The sequence below is a fragment of the Anomaloglossus baeobatrachus genome, chromosome 6 (assembly GCF_048569485.1).
Source record: "Anomaloglossus baeobatrachus isolate aAnoBae1 chromosome 6, aAnoBae1.hap1, whole genome shotgun sequence".
Lineage (NCBI taxonomy): Eukaryota > Metazoa > Chordata > Amphibia > Anura > Aromobatidae > Anomaloglossus > Anomaloglossus baeobatrachus.
In genome coordinates this window covers 102,293,413-102,313,601 of record NC_134358.1, presented here as the reverse complement: position 1 = coordinate 102,313,601, position 20,189 = coordinate 102,293,413, and the positions used below count along the sequence as shown (strand labels likewise).

Below are 20,189 nucleotides of genomic sequence, written 5' to 3'. Positions count from 1 at the left end.
GAGTTTATAGAGTACGGCACTGGAATAAATGTACTAAAATAAAAAATATAAAACTAAGTAGAGCAGTCTCAGAGGACGGGGCTGGTAATGTGCGCTCATCAGGCTCCACAGCACCGGCGTATCATTAGCAATGTTTGGAGCTTGACAGATGATCTTCAGTATCAGTTACCTGTCATCAGTGATGGGAAGTATTAGCTGGAGGTTACATTGACAATCTGTCTGGAAAGAATGAATCCAGCACCACGACACAAGAGACTAATACAATCAACGCCTGCAAGGAAGGGAATGGATAGAAGCTTTGAGGGTCAGTAGGTTCCAAGTCTTATATCCACTCACAATCTAACAGAAGAAGAGACAAAAAGTAAAGTGTGATTCTTAGATTTTTCATATTATCAATACATAAGACATTTACCGTATTTAGTATTTTTTCTAGTATAGTTTAATCAATTTTCCAGTAGTGTCCCAATCATTGAATATTAAACATTCATCACTGAGTAGTATTGTTTGGTACAAAATTAAGTATCAATTTATGGTGCGGAAATTCGTGTACATTACAACTTCTTGGCCGTGATCCATCATTATCTTTGCACCTTTTTCTGTTCAGTAAAAATGATCCATCAGTGAATTTTCTTATTTGCAAATTATTCATAATTTAATTTGTACCTCTTTTAAGTTGACCAAACAATAGGGAAGGGAAGAGGAGAACAGCTCACCGATCCTTGTAACACCTGCACCAGGTGGAGGAGATCTGCGCGGAGTTGCCCAAATCCAGGCTTCAAGCAAAAGAACACAGATCAAAAAAAGTTATCCAGTGAAAACTTCTCCATAACTAAAAACTTAATTTTATTGAAAAATCTTAAAAGCCAAAATTGCCATACAAAAACTTTAATCTGCTGACGCGTTTCGGCAGACTAAGGCACTCTTTATGCACAGCAGATTGAATTGTTTGCATGGCAATTTTTTGTTTTAAGATTTTTCAATAAAAGGACATTTTTACTTATGGTGAAGTTTTTGTTGGACAACCTTTTTTGAAATCTGTGTTCCTTTTTATAAGCTGGTTTAGCATTTTTTTTGTTATTAGGCATTATGGGCATTGGGGTTTTTTTATCCTGAGGGTTTAGCCTAATTCTTCTTTTGCGACTTTTTGAAGTGATAATGAATATTTGTGAAATTGTACTCCAGTACCCTAGTGAGGTACAATATCGGTCTGATTTTATTTTTGCAGTTGAAGACCAATGTGCCAAGTTTTAAAGAGTCCTAGTTATATGTATACTCTAAAAAGGTGCAAAAGACAAAAAAAGAGTTAGGTTTTATTTTGTGCGAAAACTATCCCCTTGCTTGCGTTATTTACAAAATTTTGGTTCAAAAAAAGGCAATGAACATCACAACACAATAAAGAAAAGTCACTTAAAAATGCACATGATGACTCAGGGCCAATGTTTTTACAACTGTAGATATTAGATGTATGTACGGTATTTATAAATTTTTGAAAAATGCCACTATGGAAAGGGGCTTACGGGACCTTAAGACCATTACTAATCCTTAAGATAGTTCATCACCACCATAAGATTAGATTTGCTGATTGATGTGGTTGTGAAAGGTAGTGCAGCTCTCTTCTACGCCAGTGAATGGGAAAGTGCCAATGAGGACAGCAACATAATATAGAGAGCTGTGATCTTTCAATCAGTTTAATGGGGTTTATCCTATGAGTAAAGGCCGCTTTACACGCAACGACATTGCTAACGAGATATCGATGGGGTCACGAAATTCGAGACGCACATCCGGCCTCGTTAGTGACGTCGTTGCGTGTGACACTTACGAGTGACCGCTAACGATCCCAAATACTCACCAAATCATTGATTGTTGACACGTCGTTCATTTTCAAAATATTGTTGCTCGTTGTGGATTCAGGTTGTTCATCGTTCATGAGGCAGCACACATCGTCGCTACGTGTGACACCTCGGGAACGACGAACAACAGCATTCCTGTGTCCTCCGGCAACGAGGTGGGAGTGTTGTTCATGCGGCTGCTCTCCGCCCCTCCGCTTCTATTTGTGGCCTGCTGTGTTACGACGCTGTGACGCCGCACGAACCACCCCCTTAAAAAAGAGGTTGCTCGCCGGCCACAGTGACGTCATTAGGAAGATAAGTTCTTGTGACACTTACGTGCGATATTGTTCGCCACGAGCAGCGATTTGTTCGTAATGCACAACCGACAGGGGCGGGTGCTATCGCTAGCAATGTTGCAGCGTGTAAAGCGGCCTTTAAGACCTCAATCTGATATTAATATGATATGAAAGTTATCCTGAGGATAGAAAATCCCTATAAGGTGGCCTTACACAATAGCTAGAAGTTAGTTGATGGTAAATGAACTACTCAACAAACATTTACCTGGTGACCTTACATATTTTACTTACTAAAGGCGCCCATAAAAATGAGAAAAAAAGTTTGCCAAACTTGCTGATTTCAGCAGGAAGAGTCATGTATGAGGGACTCTTACCTCGCCTACATCTGGTGATTTGGGGAAAATCAAGATTGGGAAGTTGGAATTTAAAAACACGATCCTTATTGTTTTCGGGGAATAGAAGTCTCTGCCAAAGGTTCCTGATGGGGACTTTCTCCTCTCTAATGAAGAAGATGAACGTTCATGTGTATGAGGGAACTGGGAGTGGTAGCTGCTCGGTAGACACCTATCTCATGTGTGTATTTTAATCAACATTAGTCTATTGCATATGGGCACTTTTAATCTTTGAAATGAAGCTTCATACACATGGTTGTAGTATGTATTTGCCCATATTGTATCTCTGCATGCTACCAGATTTGACCAATTCTTCTCATGATGTTCCATCCATGCGGGGACCTACCATTGATGAATCCTGTTCAGCTGCACAGGGGGAAAGGAGGCAAGGGGGGCTTTACCACCTCCAATTCAACAAGCAGCATTTTTCACAGACATGTTGTTGGATTGCAAAGGGCACATACTCTTTTTGCTAAGGAGCCCTCTTCTGTCTGTGTCTGTCCCTAGTTATATCACATTCTGCAGACAGAATGGTATTTCTCTGCAGGCACTACACCGATGCCTCAATCCTGCGTCAGTCATTGCACTGATCACCTATTCTCTACAGAATACAATTTAAACTTATCGCTGTCACCTACAAAGCTGTCCGCAGTTCTGCACCACCATACATCGCCTCCCTCATCTTTCTTTATCGCTATACACATGCTCTCCATTCTGTAATTGATCTAAGACTAACATTTTTCACAAGCCGAACCTCCCACTTTGTTTTACAGACTTCACTCGTTCTGCTCCAGTTTTCTGGAATGCATTACCCCAGACAATCCAATTAATACCTAGCTGCGGTATTTTTAAGTGTGCTTTAAAGACACATCACTTTATACAGGCCTATCACCCCACTTCACTATCACCCACTTCACTCATCAATTCTTCACTGGTGCCCCTTTCTAAATTTTCTTCACAGTTGGGTCCCTAGTATTCATCAGTCTCCATATCTTTCATGCACCGAACAGCACTTGATAACTGCACTAAAGCGGGCTTTACACGCTGCGACATCGCTAGCAATGTCGCGAGCGATAGCTCCCGCCCACGTCAGTGGCGCTTCACAGGGTGATCGCTGCCATAGCAAACAATATCGCTACGGCACCGTCACACGCAATTACCTGTTCACCGACGTCGCTGTGGCTGCCAAACAATCTCTCCTTTAAGGGGGAGGTTTGTTCAGCGTCACAGCGGCAACACTAAGCAGCCGCCCAATAGAAGCGGAGGGGCGGAGATGAGCGTCCAGAACCTCCTGCCCACCTCCTTCCTTCCTCATTGCCGGCGGCCACAGGTACGATGTTGTTCCTCGTTCCTGCGGTGTCACACATAGCGATGTGTGCTGCCACAGGAACGACAAACAGCCTGCGTTCCAAACAAGGAATGATTTTTTAAAAATGAACGACATGTAAACGACAAACGATTTGACACCTTTTTGCGATCGTTACTGATCGCAAAAAGGTGTCACACACAACGACATCGCTAACGAGGCTGGATGTGCGTCACCAACACCGTGACCCCGACGATATCTCGTTAGCGATATCGTTGTGTGTAAATAGGCCTTTACACAGATACTGGTTGATGACCAGATCATGCTGCTTAAACCTCTATATTACTGTGATGGCTGGACCAGACATGCCAAGGACTTTCTACCAATTACTATTTCCTTATAGATTGTGAGCTTGTGAGCCAGACCCTCACTCCTCCTGTAACTGTTCAACTATGTGTTACTCTGTAATGTCCTTATTGTCTGTCCATGTTCCTGCTTAATTATTAAGTGCTGTAGAATATATTGGCGCTATATACGGTAAATAAAATTACTATTACTACTAATCATGATAGGGCTGAAAGTAATTGGACCCTCCAGCTGGTGGCATCCTGGTCCCGGAGATAGCGTTTGATGTCACTTTGTTATGGAGTACCAAGGGCCTTTGAGAGCCAAATGGCATATGCATTTCAGAACGGTTCTTTTCCTTCATCAGGGTATGCAAAATACATACTGTACTCTGTAGCAAAGTGACGACACGCGCCTATTCGAGTGCATGGTCAGCTAAACACCAGACAGGAAAGCATCACCGCCCCTTAGCATAACCCGGATTTTCATCACCTCTCGGGAACCTCCCTTTTCCATATTATTGACAATTACAGAGGTGAGATACCTTTGTTTTTCCTTTATACACTATTTGAACCATCTACTACCACTGAGCATGGAGATCATCACTCTATTTTTTGATTAGTCTAAATTTTGAAATTCACTAATTATTTATTCATTGATTTCCAATTATCTAGAATCAATATATATTCACAGCTCTGTACACAGGTTGTTATTAGTTACCTGTTACCAATGAGGCTCAGAATATTATTTTCTTATCTCAAAAATACTAAAACACATTTTTTTAAGATTTTTCAATGAAATATGTGGGAAAAAATCCACACAAACAAACACAAGAAAAAAAAAACAAACTTGATGCAGATGTTGCCCTTGGTCTGATTTGATCTTAGACACTCAATGCTGGGAGGTAAAAAAAAAGCTAACCACAAAAGTAATCACTATAATCACCAAGATTTGAAACCACCCATTACATAAGATACTCCATTGCCTCCATTATAGATTTCATCAAAACTACTAGACAATATTACAGTCCAACACCATGATGGAGCTCCAATGGACACTATTATGGTCATTGTGGTCCATGGGCACTTCTAGAATTCACCATGTCATAGATCTCCTGTTAATTTTGTTGTTCTACCCCTATGATGGTGCAGAAGGCCTTAGCATCATTTTGGGTAAACTAACAGTGCTCTTGGCTAATGGCCAATAATAATCATGGGTCACTTACCAATCACCATAGTTATGATGCCTATTTATCTTAAAGGTGTACACCCATCTCCAAAATCCTATCCAAAGATGTAGTAGGTGTAATAATAAGAATATTAGCAAATACCTCCAATTAGAAATGTAGTATAGTTCTTCTTATTCACTGTTGCTTACCTCATGTGCAGGGCATTGCAGGACCTTAGGTATCCATGGTTATGACCAACAGCAACTAACTGGCTGTGACTATATGAGTGGTCATAACTATGGACATCTAAGGTCCTGCAATGCCCTGCACATGAGGTAAGAGACATGGCTATATCAGGAGAACTATACGACATTTCTAATTTGGAGGTATTTGCTAATATTATTATTATTATTATTATTATTACGCCTACTACATATTGTGATAGGAACTTGGAGATGTGAATACCTCTTTAAGGTTGCACGTCTAACACTGTTCTTCCTGTATGCTGTTGTAGCGCCCCACGGAGCCTCAGGGGTTACTCGTCACCGGTCCAGTGGTTTTGTGGGGTTGCTGTGACTGGCCTGACCCGACTCTGTGGCCCCGTCGGCTACATGTTAAAGACAAACAGACTGGTGCAAGGTGTAAAGGCGGATGGAAGGGTGGTGAAGGGTCCCTGGGAAGTGTGCCACCGGTTGCAGCGGTGACTGGGGTCTCGCCCTCTTCCGCTGCAGACCCTTCCTGCGACTTTTCCTCTTCCAGGAGCGGTGTTGGATGGGAATGGGGGATGCTTTGCAGTGCCACCCCATGGTGCTCTCCTCCAGGGCTGATGTTGATGCAGCCCAAATAGTCCAGCTTCCCACAGGTGGAGTGAGCCCCAGGGAGGATAAGGGCGATGGAGACGACTGATGGCACCGAACCACGGGGTGGCGGCACCAGCAATGACAAGCACAACACCTGGGCTGCGTTTCAAAGTTTCTTTTACTCACAGTTCTTAAACATCCCCAGAGGCGCCGCTTTCCGCCACCATGGATGGACTCCAGCCAGTCACAGGTGAATCAAAGGCAATCACCAGTGTTTTGAAGCAACTTGGGGACCCCGCTGTCCGTGTTAAGTGTTTATGTGACACGGGTCCTCGCCATGGGGCCTGGCTGTAAACCCGACCCCGGATCCTATATGTCACTGTGCTCCGGGAAAGAGGGTGGTGGGCGATGGGACATGAAATCCCCAACCCTTGCAGATTTGTTAGAGTCCATGAAGGTTTCCCCAACCGAGGGCTCTGCACCCCGACTGCGCTGGCACTGTGGGAACGGTTATGCTCGACCTCAGCTACCATGTCTCCTCTGTCTTACCATCTCCACTGGTCGCCTCTCGCCCTATTCCAGTCTCATTCCTGCAGACTCAGTGCGGTGTTGTGGACCCTGGTCCTGGGTCAACGTCCACCAGTGTCCCATCCCCAGGACCAGCCTTGCTTTCCTTCCTCTCTTAAGGCTGTCTGCTCTCTCTGGCTCCCAGACTGAACTGAACTCAAAAAGGTTTGTGTCTCTTACTCACTCAGTGCCCCCACCCTTGGGATGACTCTTAGTGGCTGTTGCCCTGGTAACCTGGATTTCCCCAGATTGCCTGGCTTCCTGTGTAAGTGGTGACTCATAGCTAGATGTTTTGTAAGTGAGAAAACAACACCAGTGATTAACTGCTTCATCACCCTAGTCCAAGCATTGCACCATAAATGAAATGCAATGCCCTGTGGCTACTGAAGACTCAGGGGCGCCACACTGTTATTTTAATAAGTAAAATTGTGACTTAGCCCTACAGACTAAAATCTGACCATTTATGAGATGACTGGTCCATTTACCCACCTGACATTTAGGTTTTTTTAAGGTCATTTCACCTAAATTGTACATAGGATGAGGTGAAGCCTAATGGAAAGTGATTAATTAGTAATGAAACAATCTGTCAGTCTGTACGGTAAAACGTATAATTTAGCAATACAGATGGAGCACAGAGCTGTGCTGTTTTTGGACTGATAATTATGGAAAAAGAGGCAATCTGCCAAATAGTGCACTGATACATACTCCATCTGTCTACCGCTAGCAGCTCCACTCATCATAACAAGTCATCCAGGCGCTCATTTATATGCTGCCTTTTTCTGTCATCTTGCATTGCCAATATTAGGATTATATTTAGGGCTGGATATATTTCTGTTGTTTGTTGCTGATAAAGGAATCCCAACTGTTAATTATGCATCATTCTATGGAAGCGTCTGCATTTTATAACATCCCTTCCTGTAGAAAATCGCCCATACGGTAGCGGCAGACCATGCAGCCACTATGGGGTCCCTGAGTCCAATTGCCTGATACCGCTTGGCACCAGGCCCCTCCCCCCATCATCATGTGGATACACTAAACTATATTTTATGCGTCGCTGAGAGGAGCACGGCCAATGAACACTTCCTCCATCAGACTGATGAGACCGCTCACTGGCTGCTGTCTCTGTCCTCCTGCATGGCGCCCCCCAATGGTGTAAACTTAAGGGGCCCGGCAGTACAGGACACAAGGGACAGTAGTGAAAGCTCATATATAGACAGTCATGCCTGGTTGGTATTTAATGTTGTATTCCCTGTAGCTATTGCCACCTTGCTTTCTATAGGTCTCACCTGCGGTACCATATTCCATATACACTATACTGCATTGTTGCACTGCTTTGATTTCGATATGGTTATGTGACCAATGTCAGGTGTACTGTCATACTATATCACCATAGCTTTAATTACAGTCTTTTAGGCTCAATCATTAATATGTTTTCACTTATTTACGTCAGTCTGAATTGCGACCTTTGTATTTTTTTATTACATTCTGGAATTCCAAGTGCTGTGGTCCTATTGTGGCTTTGCCGCTCTGCACCTGTCCACTATTGTTTACCTTTACTTTTTTGTAATATATTGTTAATATATTGTTAATATAATTATTATATTTTATCTAGGGGTTTTACACAATTTTTTTGTATATGATTATCATTGACAGAAACTTGCTAATCAATGGTGAGGGTATGGTTACACAAAACAAGAGCACTAGGAGGCTTGAGACATCTAGACCTGTAGTGATAATCTCCTGCTGATTATTAGTAAGTGACACATTGTTGGAATCAGAGTCTCCGCCTGTACATCATGCTGCTCTCAGATTACATGGCAAAAACCTGCTAACATTGTCCTCTTAACAACTGCCAATATACCTTTTTTACTAATCTGAGAAATAAGAAAATAGCATCCTTTGACAAGGGGAAAATGCAACGGGTGTAGGCTGTGAACTATAACAGCACAGAGGTGTATTAGACTGCAACTGGCCCTGATGCAAAATTTGGACCTGTGCCCCAACCTGCATGTTGGTCAGATACATGGGCCCTTGTAGAAGTCTAGATATTTTAAAGACATATTTGTTCACCCCTATATAATGATGTACTCCATCCTGGTGCCTTCCTGTAATAATGTTCCCCATGCTGGCTCCATTCTGGCATAATTTCCCCCATCCTGGGCCGGTACTTGATATAACGTCCCTCATCTTGGACCCCTTCCTGGTATAATATCCCCCATTCTGGACCCCATTCAGTAATAATGTCCCCAATTATGGATCCCTTCCTGGTATAATGTGTCTTCCATCCTGAGCACCTTACTGGTGTAATTTCATCTATCCTGTGCTCTTTCCTGGTGTATTGTTCCCCAATCTGGGCCCCTCCCATTAATAATGACTTGTGTCGTTCTCCAATACATTATAAAAAATTGCCTTTCCAATGCTCCTACAAAATTTGGCGTCCGAGAGTCAGGAGCTGACTTCAGCTTGCCCACCATGGCGCATGACGTCACTACAGTCTGCTGCCTGTGATGGGCACGCCGATGTCAGCTGCCAGCCTCTGATTGGCCAGCAGCATGTATTGCAGTGCAGCAAGCAAGCGGGTCTCTGCATCACAACATTTTAGCTGAATATGAATCCTCAATCGCACATTCATCAGAAATGGACGCAGGTGTTGGCGGGCCTCCCCCCGCAAGGGCCTGGTCGCAGTTGAATCCCTTGCAACCACAATCATTACACCCCTGTTGACACCCTGCTGCATTGCTCGTGAAACTTAAGGCCCTGTCACACACACAGATAAATGTTTGGCAGATCTGTGGCTGCAGTGAAATCATGGACATATTGTTCCATTTGTACACAGCCACAAACCTGCCACTGATTGTCCACAATTTCACTGCAACCACAGATCTGCCGCAGATTTATCTCTGTGTGTGACAGGGCCTTTATTGTCAACGATCATGGCTATTAAATCCTCAAGCTGCTGCTGTCAACAGCAAAAGAGGCATCTTGATAGTTATTAGGAGGTGGAGGCTCCCTATTGAACCATATTGGCTCCCCAATAGTTGCCATGGCAACTTTGAGGCCATGTAGCGGCTTCAAGAATGTTAACATTTTACTGGAAAATAATATTATTTTTTATTACAAATTTCCTCACAACAGGTTTGAACATTTTGAGGCTATTTTTAAAATGTTATTATTTTGGGTGGCTGTCCACTATAAAGGCCAATAACTGTCACAAACGTAAAAGGTCTCTAAAAAATATAAGCTTTGCAAATTTCCTTTATAAAAGTAAAAATGAATGTTTAATTTTTAAACCCTCTAACATCCTAACAACATAAAAGGATATAAGAAAAATGATGCTGATGTAATGTAGACTTATGGGAAATGTTATTTACTAACTTTTTGTGTAGAATAACTATCTAGGTTAACATTAAAAAAAAAACTCAAATTTGAAAATTGTTCATTTGTCCAAAAAGTAGTCAAATATCTGATTTTTTCATAAAGAAACAAATATATGCTGGCTTAAATTTCACTCTAGCAAACTAAAATGTGTGATGATTAAAAATATTAGACTCAGTGGGATATTCTGAAACATTCCAAAGTTGTTACCGCATAAAGTGACACATTAGATTTTAAAAAAATTGGCTTGGTCATTAATGGGTTAAACAAAATAAATCTTTATGTGATATATATCATGAGACATCATGCCTAGTGTTGTGTGATTTAATTCTTATTATTATTTATTATTTTTTCTTTTTTTTTTTTTTTAGCTTACAAGGAAAAAATGAAGGAGCTGTCTATGCTTTCTTTAATCTGCTCATGCTTTCATTCTGAACCCCGAAATATTAATGCATACACATTTGATGGTAAGTGACCAATATTCCGTGGATATGCATGTGTATATATATATATATATATATATATATATACTGTATATATACTGTATATCTCTACGATTTTAAATTAATAACATATCCATAAATATATTGCTTTAGGTCTTTAGGTTATGATGCAGTCTGATAGAGAACATTTGGGCTTACGTGCTTTGTCTCCTTACAATATAAGATGAGTTTAATTTGTATTTTTGGTGCTGCGTATTTTAACTGGATCGAAAACACAGCGTTGTATAGTAAAAGCAAAGTGGATGGGATTAATAGAAATCTCATAAAAGATGTAAAAAAACACAAAGGACATGAGATTTCTATTAATCCCATCCACTTTGCTTGTACTGTACGCTGTGCACACTAACTTGTGGAGTGTTTTTTTCCAATCCGCAGCGTGTCCGTTTCTCTCGCAGGTACACTGAGATTTCTGGGCAGAATTTCCCCATAGATTTTCATTAGCCACAGAAATTCCACACGTGTTTTTTGGTGTGTTTACATCAAAAACGCATGTAATCCGCACCTAACAATGTCAATACCAGAATGTTTAAAAATCAAAAACGCTTTATATAAAGGATGACACAGCAAACAAAGACAAGAAATGCACATAAAAGCACAAATAAAAAAATGCAAGTAAACTAAGGGGCAGAGATGATGCAGAAATTCTACAGCTTCAAAAATTCCACGGATACTGAACGTAGCTTAATGTGTACTAAGTACAAAGGATCAGAAACACGTCAATTTGATGCGCACAATGTTTTTGAGTTCTATTTCATTATAGATCTCTCCATTTAAAACATATTATGTAGAACTCTTGATGCTGAGGAAGAAATGTTATAATTTGTAATGGGCAGAACTCGCAGGTACCCTTTAAAAAAAATTATTCCGACTTGGAATTGATCCCAGATATCTGCTCGGACACTGGTCCCCATATAAGTCTATGGGGACCCAAATCATGCACTTTAAAATGGTGGTAGAAAAGGGTAGGGGGATTAGAGCAGGCGCGTTAAACTTACCGAGTCTCCCGCGCGGCTGTAACACTGCTTCTGGGGCGCTCAAACTTCTTCCGGGGCCACTCATTATCAATCATGCATATGCACTGTTTTGCAAACCCACCATCAGTCCCAGCATCTCTGATTGGTTGCAATCAGACAGCTCCCTAACCCTGTGAGACAGTGTGTCTGACTACATTCAATCACAGATGCTGTGTGTGTCTATATTCGTGTAAAAATAAAAAAAATGGTGTAGGTTCCCCCGTATTATGATAACCAGCACAGATAAAGCTTACGGCTACAGGCTGCAGCCACCAGCTGTGTGCTTATCTTGGCTGTATATCAAAATAAGAGAGACAGCATGCGGCTTTTTTAAAGTTATTTAAATGAATAATTTAAAATACCGGAGTGCAGTCCCCCCGGTTTTGATACCGGACCATGATAAACCCGATAGCTGGTGGCTGGTGAGACCCATGGTTATTGGTGCACCCCAGCCTAAAAATATCAGCCTGCAGCCTCCCAGGATAATTATATCCATTAGATGCGTCAATCCCAGAACTTTACTCAGCTCTTCCAATTGCCCTGGTGCAATGGCAATCGAGGTAATAAGGGTTTAATGACAGCTCACAGCTGCCACTAAGCCCTAGATTAGTAATGGGAGGTATCTGAGACCCCCCATCCATTATTAATCTGTAAGTAAAAAGGTAAAAAGAAATAAACACAAACACCAAAAAAATCCTTTATTTGAAATAAAATACAAAATAAAAAAACCCTTTCACCCCTTCATTAACCCCCAAAACACCCTGCAGGTCTAACATAATTGACAGAAGGTCCCACAAAATTTCCAGCTCTGCTACATAAATACTGAGGGCATAGCGCGCTGAAACAGAACTTGTCTGCATGCTGCGGGCTTCAGGCAGCGACTAAGCTGCAGCTGAGAAGTGATGTCACTCAAATTATTTGTGGTCAAAGCTGTAGGCTCCCACAGTCTTCCACCTGTGACCGCAAATAACATGAGTAATGTCACCCCTCATCGCTGTGGATCAGTCTCTGCCTGGATCCCACAATGTGCGGACATGTTCTGTCATAGACCCTCCCCATTACTATTCTAGGGCTTAGTGGCAGCTGTGAGCTGTCATTAACCCCTTATTACCTCGATTACCACCACACAAGGACACTTAGGATGAGCTGGGTAAAGTTCCCGGATTGTCGCATCTAATAGATGCAACAATCCTGGGTGGCTGCAGGCTGCTATTTTTAGGCTGGGGGGCCAAATATCCATGGGTCCCTCTAGCCTGAGAACACCAGCCCCCAGCTGTCGGCTTTATCATGGCTGGGTATCAAAATTGGGGGGACTGTATGCCGTTTTTTAAAATTGTTTATTTAAATAACTTAAAAAAAGCCTCATGGGGTTCCTCTTATTTTGATACACAGCCAAGATAAGTGCATGGCTGGGTGCTGCAGTATGTAGCCATATGCTTTATCTGAGCTGGGTATCTTAATATGTGGTGAACATACCCCAATTTATTAATTTATTTCTTTTTATACCAATATAGACACAGTGCATATGTATGTGGTTAATGAGTGGCCCCAGAAGTAGTGTTACAGGTGCGCGAGAGACTCAGTAAGTATAACGAGCCTGCTTTCCCATTTTTTCATTATTTTTCCTTTATTTTTTTTTTTTTTAATTATCCGAGCAGCTGGATAAGGATTGTTACCCGTAGTTCCCTCAGAACTCCAGGCCTGGGGTCAGTGCTCAGTTACTTTTGAACCCACGCAGATTCAGTCTTTACAGTCTGGGTCCGCCCATCACTAGCTATAAAGGCCCCGTCACACTAAGCAACATCGCTAGCAACATCGCTGCTAACGAACAACTTTTGTGACGTTGCTAGCGATGTTGCTGTGTGTGACATCCAGCAACAACCTGGCCCCTGCTGTGAGGTCGTTGGTTGTTGCTGAATGTCTTGGGCCATTTTTTAGTTGTTGCTGTCCCGCTGTGAAGCACAGATCGCTGTGTGTGACAGCGACAGAGCAACAACTAAATGTGCAGGCAGCAGGAGCCGGCTTCTGCGGAGGCTGGTAACCACAGTAAACATCAGGTAACCAAGAAGCCCTGTCCTTGGTTACCCGATATTTACCTTTGTTACCAGCCTCCGCCGCTCTCACTGTCAGTGCCAGCTCCTGCTCTGTGCACATGTAGCTGCAGGACACATCGGGTTAATTAACCCGATGTGTGCTGTAGCTAGGAGAGCAGGGAGGCAGCGCTAAGCATTGTGCGCTGCTCCCTGCTCTGTGCACATGTAGCTGCAGGACACATCGGGTTAATTAACCCGATGTGTGCTGTAACTAGGAGAGCAAGGAGCCAGCGCTAAGTGGTGTGCGCTGCTCCCTGGTCTGTGCACATGTAGCTGCAGCACACATCGGGTAATTAACCCGATGTGTGCTGTAACTAGGAGAGCAGGGAGCCAGCGCTCAGTGTGCGCTGCTCCCTGTTCTCTGCACGTGTAGCTCCGTGCGCTGGTAACCAAGGTAAATATCGGGTTGGTTACCCGATATTTACCTTAGTTACCAAGCGCAGCATCTTCCACGCGGCGCTGGGGGCTGGTCACTGGTTGCTGGTGAGCTCACCAGCAACTCGTGTAGCGACGCTCCAGCGATCCCTGCCAGGTCAGGTTGCTAGTGGGATCGCTGGAGCGTCGCAGTGTGACATCTCACCAGCAACCTCCTAGCAACTTACCAGCGATCCCTATCGTTGTTGGGATCGCTGGTAAGTTGCTTAGTGTGACTGGACCTTAAGTCTTCAAAACTAGTCCTAGTGGATATGACACATTCATACCTTGGAGCTCTTCATATATTACCTGCCAAAGAAAACTGGTTTGTATCCCACATACAATATTGCTGTTCAAGGGAGTACGTTAGCTCAGACACTGTTCAAACCAAGTACAGGCACTCATGTACCATGCCAATCATTTACATGCACCTTCCCATGTGGTTGTTTTCCTTCAATCTCCACCCCCTCCTCTTCTTTGATTGACGGTTCTGGCTTCATACAGCAAGAGAAGAGTGGAGATAGGAGGAAAACAAGAAGATAGGATGATGTATTTAAACTATAGGCCCACCATGGGCACAGAACGCCTGTACTTGGTTTGAACAGTCATTTTGTGCTGAGAGTTCTTTAAAGAGTACCTGACAGAGGTGTAATGATCGCAGTCGCAGCGGTCAGGACCAGGCCCTGGGATAGATGGGGCCTGCCAGCACATAATATAGCTGAATGTGCATCCTCTGTGTATTGCTGCACAGAGACCTGTCAGGCCCCTGCACTGCAATAGATGCTAAACACTGTACATTGACAGAAAGCTACTAACCCATGGGTCCCCAATTCCAGTCCTCGAGGGCCGCCAACAGTGCATGTTTTCAGGATTTCCTTAGTATTGCACATGTGATAATTTAATCACCTGCACAGTTGATGATTCCAACACCCATGCAATGCTAAGGAAATCCTGAAAACATGCACTGTTGGCGGCCCTCGAGGACTGGAGTTGGGGAACCCTGTACTAACCAATGGTGAGAGTAGGGTTACATAGAGAAGTTGACTAGGAGGCCCAAAACAACTAGTCCTGTAGTGATGATCTCATGCCTATGAAACATAGATTTTAACGAAACAGCAACAGACAGCGTAGTAGGTGACGCTGTAGTGGTGTTTTAAATCTTACCTGCCCCTATTCTATACTCACCCTCCGGCGTCTTCATCTTCTATCACCACCAATTTATTTGGTCTCTGCCAGTTTGTGAGCTGATGTCACATCCAGTGTTTCATGGAGCCAGAGGTCACAACTCAATACAAGTCTATGAGAGCCTCGTTCTTGCTCTAATAGACTTGCATTAGGCACTTGTGATGTAACTTCTGACTTCCAGCCAGTGAAAAGTTGCACTTACAAGATGGCACCATGGGACTGGAATGGCTTCAGTAAAAGGTAAAGACACCGGAGGGTAAGTACTTTCCTAGTGGCAGGAACCTTAGATTAGAAGCAGCACTCCAGCGCTGCACAAAAGAAAACCGTGGAGTGGTGCTTTAAAGATTAATGAATTTGGAAGTTGTATGATATATTACATTTTTAATAGCATTGTCAGGATATTTGTAAACCCTGCTTAATAAAACAACATCTTATGACAAACTAGAACAGCTATTTTTGTAAAAAAAAGTAAGTATCTACGATTTGTGGTGTTTAACATGGTGCAAAATTCTTTTTGTTACATAGATATGCAAGTGAAACAGATTAATAATCGCACATCTGGTGAAGCCTTTGAGCTGATATTAAAGCCACCATCTCCTGTTTCTGAGGCTCCTCGAACCTTGGCCTCCCCAAAGAAAAAGGACCTTTCTCTAGAAGAAATCCAGGCAAAACTGGAAGCTGCAGAAGAGAGAAGAAAGGTATGTATGTAAATGTAAAAGGATTAACAATGATGAATGTAGAAATGGGGAAATAAATGTCTAGACAAAAAGACGGACGCCACTCCCAAAACTGCAATGTGAACAGGTGCATAACTGAACATGACATAAAATGACAATAAAAGAGATAGTTGCAGTCTGAAATGCTAAAGCATGAAAACTATGAATGTAAGAATATAAGTATGCATTACTGCTAAAGGAAATCTAAGAAAGAAATACGATATTTAACATACAAAAACGGCAATTTTTATATCTGCCCACTCGCCACGTCAAGGCATACTGTACTGGATTCCTACTCAGAACTAAAGCTTCTCTCTGTGTTTAAAATCCTCTTGTGTATGGGCAAGTAGGAACCTACTATAGAGAATTAAATTACCTGTGGGTAGTGGGGGAGGGGTGCACAGTCAGAAGGAATGACCGTGCACCCCTCCCCACTAGCCACAGCTGATTTTATTCTCTATAGCAAGTTCCTACTTGTCCATACACAGAAGGTTTTTAAACCCAGAGAGAGGCTTCAAGTTCAGAGTAAGAATCCAGTACATGATGTAGGCCTTGACGTGGCTACTAGGCAGGTATAAAAATGGGGAAATATATGTCAACAGCATAAAAGTCATTGTGCAGGGGTGCTATTACATTTTATAGGACCCTACAGCAAAGTCAGAATGGTTCTCACTTTGTAAAAATACAACTAAACTGTAGTAACTCAGCATCAAAAGAATTGTATGTACTTGTGCGCAAACCAAAGGATGAACTGTGCCGACACAAAGAGAATGAATGAAGTAGCAGTTGGGCATCCAACATGCCGCTGAATTTTGTAGCAGGGAAAAAAATATCCTATTCTGACAATCAATGTGGGTCCTAGCATATGTGATGCCCTGGACTATCCAGGTCGTCCCAGGTAGTCACACACAACACCACACCCCCTCCCGGGTTAGGTAACACCAGCCAAACCAAAACCCTTGTCACCACCCTCCAGGTTTGATGTCCACACACAGGGGGCGGAGCCAGGTGGTTGACTCCGCCCACCAAGGAGTTCACAGGCCTGGAGGTGGGAAACACAGAAGTCTAGTAGAGTCTAGCTATGGCTCTGGAGGAGTCAAGTTCAAGTAGGAGTGTAGAGCAGACAAGTGCACAGGCAGACCTGCGCTCAGGCCTGCCAAAGACGACTCCGGTGGCTGGGTCGGAGCCCAGTCACCATTGGCAAGGAGGCAGACGATGGTGGCCGCCTGCAGGAGACTGGGAAAACGACCGGTGGAACCGTAAGGGACCAGGACAGGGTAGTGGCCCGCCGGAACCGAACCGGGGAGCCAACTGGATACCGGAGCACCAGGCAGGGTACTCAGATCCAGTACAAAGCCCTGAATCAACAGGGCTGAGTCGAATCAACTGATTGCGGGCTGGACTTAAGGACCTACCCCACACAAGTCCCTTTAGAAGACAAAAGCCCAACCTTACAGGGTAAAGCCACCGCCAAGGCATAGAGACCCAAAGGGCCAGCATCTGCGGGCAAATGGGATCCTCCGGCTTATACAAGTCGGGGAGCGGACTACCGGTGTCACGAACTATCATCCCAAAACCAAACGCCCAAATCCCCCCGTGTAGCACCAACTCCCTTGCAGAGCGACGTGACCCCCAGGTCCGTGAGAGGCTCGAGCCACCACCCGCAGTACGAGCACGGATTCGAGTGCCCGTGGGGCGGTACACATATAGGTGATAAGTTGTTTTAGACCATTTAAGACCCCCATGACACATTAGATAAAATCTGTCAGAATCTGACAACTATTTAATATGCATGGTGGTCGGAGTGATGATGTTGCTCAAGAGAAGGATTAAGCAGTAATGAATTTCATCACTCAATTATTTTATTCACTCAGGAGATAAGCCTCCACCAGAAGTGTCCACCAAGAGCTGGCTCCACTCTCCCTCCCCTTTGAGGACACATGCATGCTTAGCTAAACTGTGCATGCCCGTGTATGAAGGGAATAGGGCTGATTGATGTTAGTATATAAAAGCAGCCATATTTTTCTATCGCTAGACAGCCCTGTTAAAATTTCTTTAATTCTGCTTTTGACTGGGTCAGCCAGAGAAAATATTTCTCTGCACGATGTTTAGATGTCAAAGATACAGTCATGGCCGAAATTGTTGGTATCCTTAAAATTGTTCCAGAATATAAAGTATTTGTCCCATAAAGTTATTGCAATTGCACTAGTTTTGTCATAAACCTGTTTATTTCCTTTGTATGTATTGGAACAACACTAAAAAACAGAAAGGAAAAAAAGACAAATTAAACATAATTTCACTCAAAACCTCAATAATGGGCTAGTCAGCATTGTTTGTACCTTTCCATAATTATGACCTGAAGTACAGCAATAATACCTAAAATATAACTTTTAATGGTTCCTCTAAAAATAGGGAAGGATCACCTTGCCTATGCATTAAAATCAATTCAGGGAATCAATCAACTGCTAGAATTCTCCAAATTCATTAGGAGAGACCAGCGAGCCCTGTGAAGTTGCAAACACACCTCAATAGCACTCGGTGTTGACAAAAAACAATTAAACAATCAACCAAGATGGACAGTTTTTTTAAAACACAACTGCTTATTCACACTCTGTTTATATCAATAGCAGCAGCGTTATCCACCAAAGTAATAACCACTAGTTACTGACAACAAGAGGTTCTTAAGGGACCTTAGTAAACAGCAAAATATTAGGTCATTTATTTTACATCTGGTTGAAACGGAGAAACAATATCCAGGGATACAATATTCAATTTGTCAACCTGATACTGTCTGTCAGGGAACAATCTCACCCAGATCCTGATATCTTGTTTCCCAGAAGGTCAGTGTGTCCTCATATCCGGCGTAGTCCTGAAGACCCTCACCCAGTATAGATTTACTCCTCTATGCTCCCCTGATGAATGGTATGCAGGAAACGCGTCGGGAGAAGGAGATTCTGGGAGTGGAAAGTGGGTCCATTCATAAGGGGTCCTAGACCTGTTTGATGAGGGTCTTCAGGACTACGTTAGTTACGTGCATTAGTGTGAGCGTGAGCTATCCGTCCACATTTGAAAGAAATGAAACATTATGGAAAGAGACCCAGGAGGACAGAGACATAAAAAATCTAGCCAAAATCCATCTGGGAAAGCATCTTGAGGACAGATGAGACCAAGATGTAGCTTTCTGATAAAGCACATCAATCTACTATTTACCAAAAGCAGAACGAGGCCTACAAAGAACAGTACCTACAGTCAAATATGGTGGAGGGACATAGATGTTTTAAATTTAAATCCTACTGAACACCTGTGGAGAAATCTTAATGTTGCTGTTGGGAGAAGGCACCTTTTTCAATATGAGACCTGGAGCAGTTTGCAAAAGAAGAGTCCAAAATTCCAGTTGAGAGATGTAAGAAGGAAGTGATAGAATGTAGTTATTTATTTAAAAGGGTGTGCAACCAAATATTAAGTTGAGGGTGCCAACAATTTTTCCATATCCGGCCCATTTTTTTAAGGTGTGTGTGAAATTAGGTCCATTTTGCATTTTTTTCTCTTTTTTTTTGTTGTTCCAATACACACAATGGAAATAAACATGTGAATAACAAAACATGCAAATACTTTGCTTTCTGGAACAACTTCAATGGTGTCAACACTTTGTCCTTGATTCTATATATGTTATAGACAATTAGAAACAAGGCATGAGGATGGTTTCTGAATTAGTAGAATTCTACTGTTGAGTAAAAAAACAGTAAAAATCTTTTAACAAGTGAGAATTATGGCATGTATTGTAAACAGATAACTCTGAAAAAATATCATTATTTTAGATACCCACATGTATAGTGGAAGGGTCCTGATTATTCTGTGCCAAATCCTATTTTGTTCTACAGACTCAGGAAGCCCAAATCCTGAAGCAATTGGCAGAGAAACGAGAGCATGAAAGGGAAGTTCTCCAAAAGGCTCTGGAGGAAAATAATAACTTCAGCCGAATGGCAGAGGAAAAACTGATATTTAAAATGGAACAGATTAAAGAAAACCGTGAAGCCTATTTAGCTTCCCTTTTGGAGCGCCTTCAAGAGAAGGTAAGGAATACACATGGTTGTAAAGTTTGTTGTAGAAAGGAATACGACGATAGCAGAAGTGTAACTTAAAGTTCCTAGACCCCATTGCAAATCAGCAATACTTAGCCATCTACT

At 42.7% G+C, this 20,189-nt stretch overlaps 1 protein-coding gene across 1 annotated transcript in view; it reads left to right on the top strand.

Annotated features, from left to right (window-relative positions):
• STMN2 (stathmin 2) overlaps positions 1-20,189 on the top strand; it is a 77,308-nt gene that overhangs the window by 40,981 nt on the left and 16,138 nt on the right. Inside the window, exons 2-4 of the mRNA XM_075353151.1 lie at positions 10,450-10,545; positions 15,812-15,984; positions 19,884-20,075. Of these exons, the coding sequence (XP_075209266.1) occupies positions 10,450-10,545; positions 15,812-15,984; positions 19,884-20,075 (461 nt within the window). The remainder of the gene's footprint in view (positions 1-10,449; positions 10,546-15,811; positions 15,985-19,883; positions 20,076-20,189) is intronic.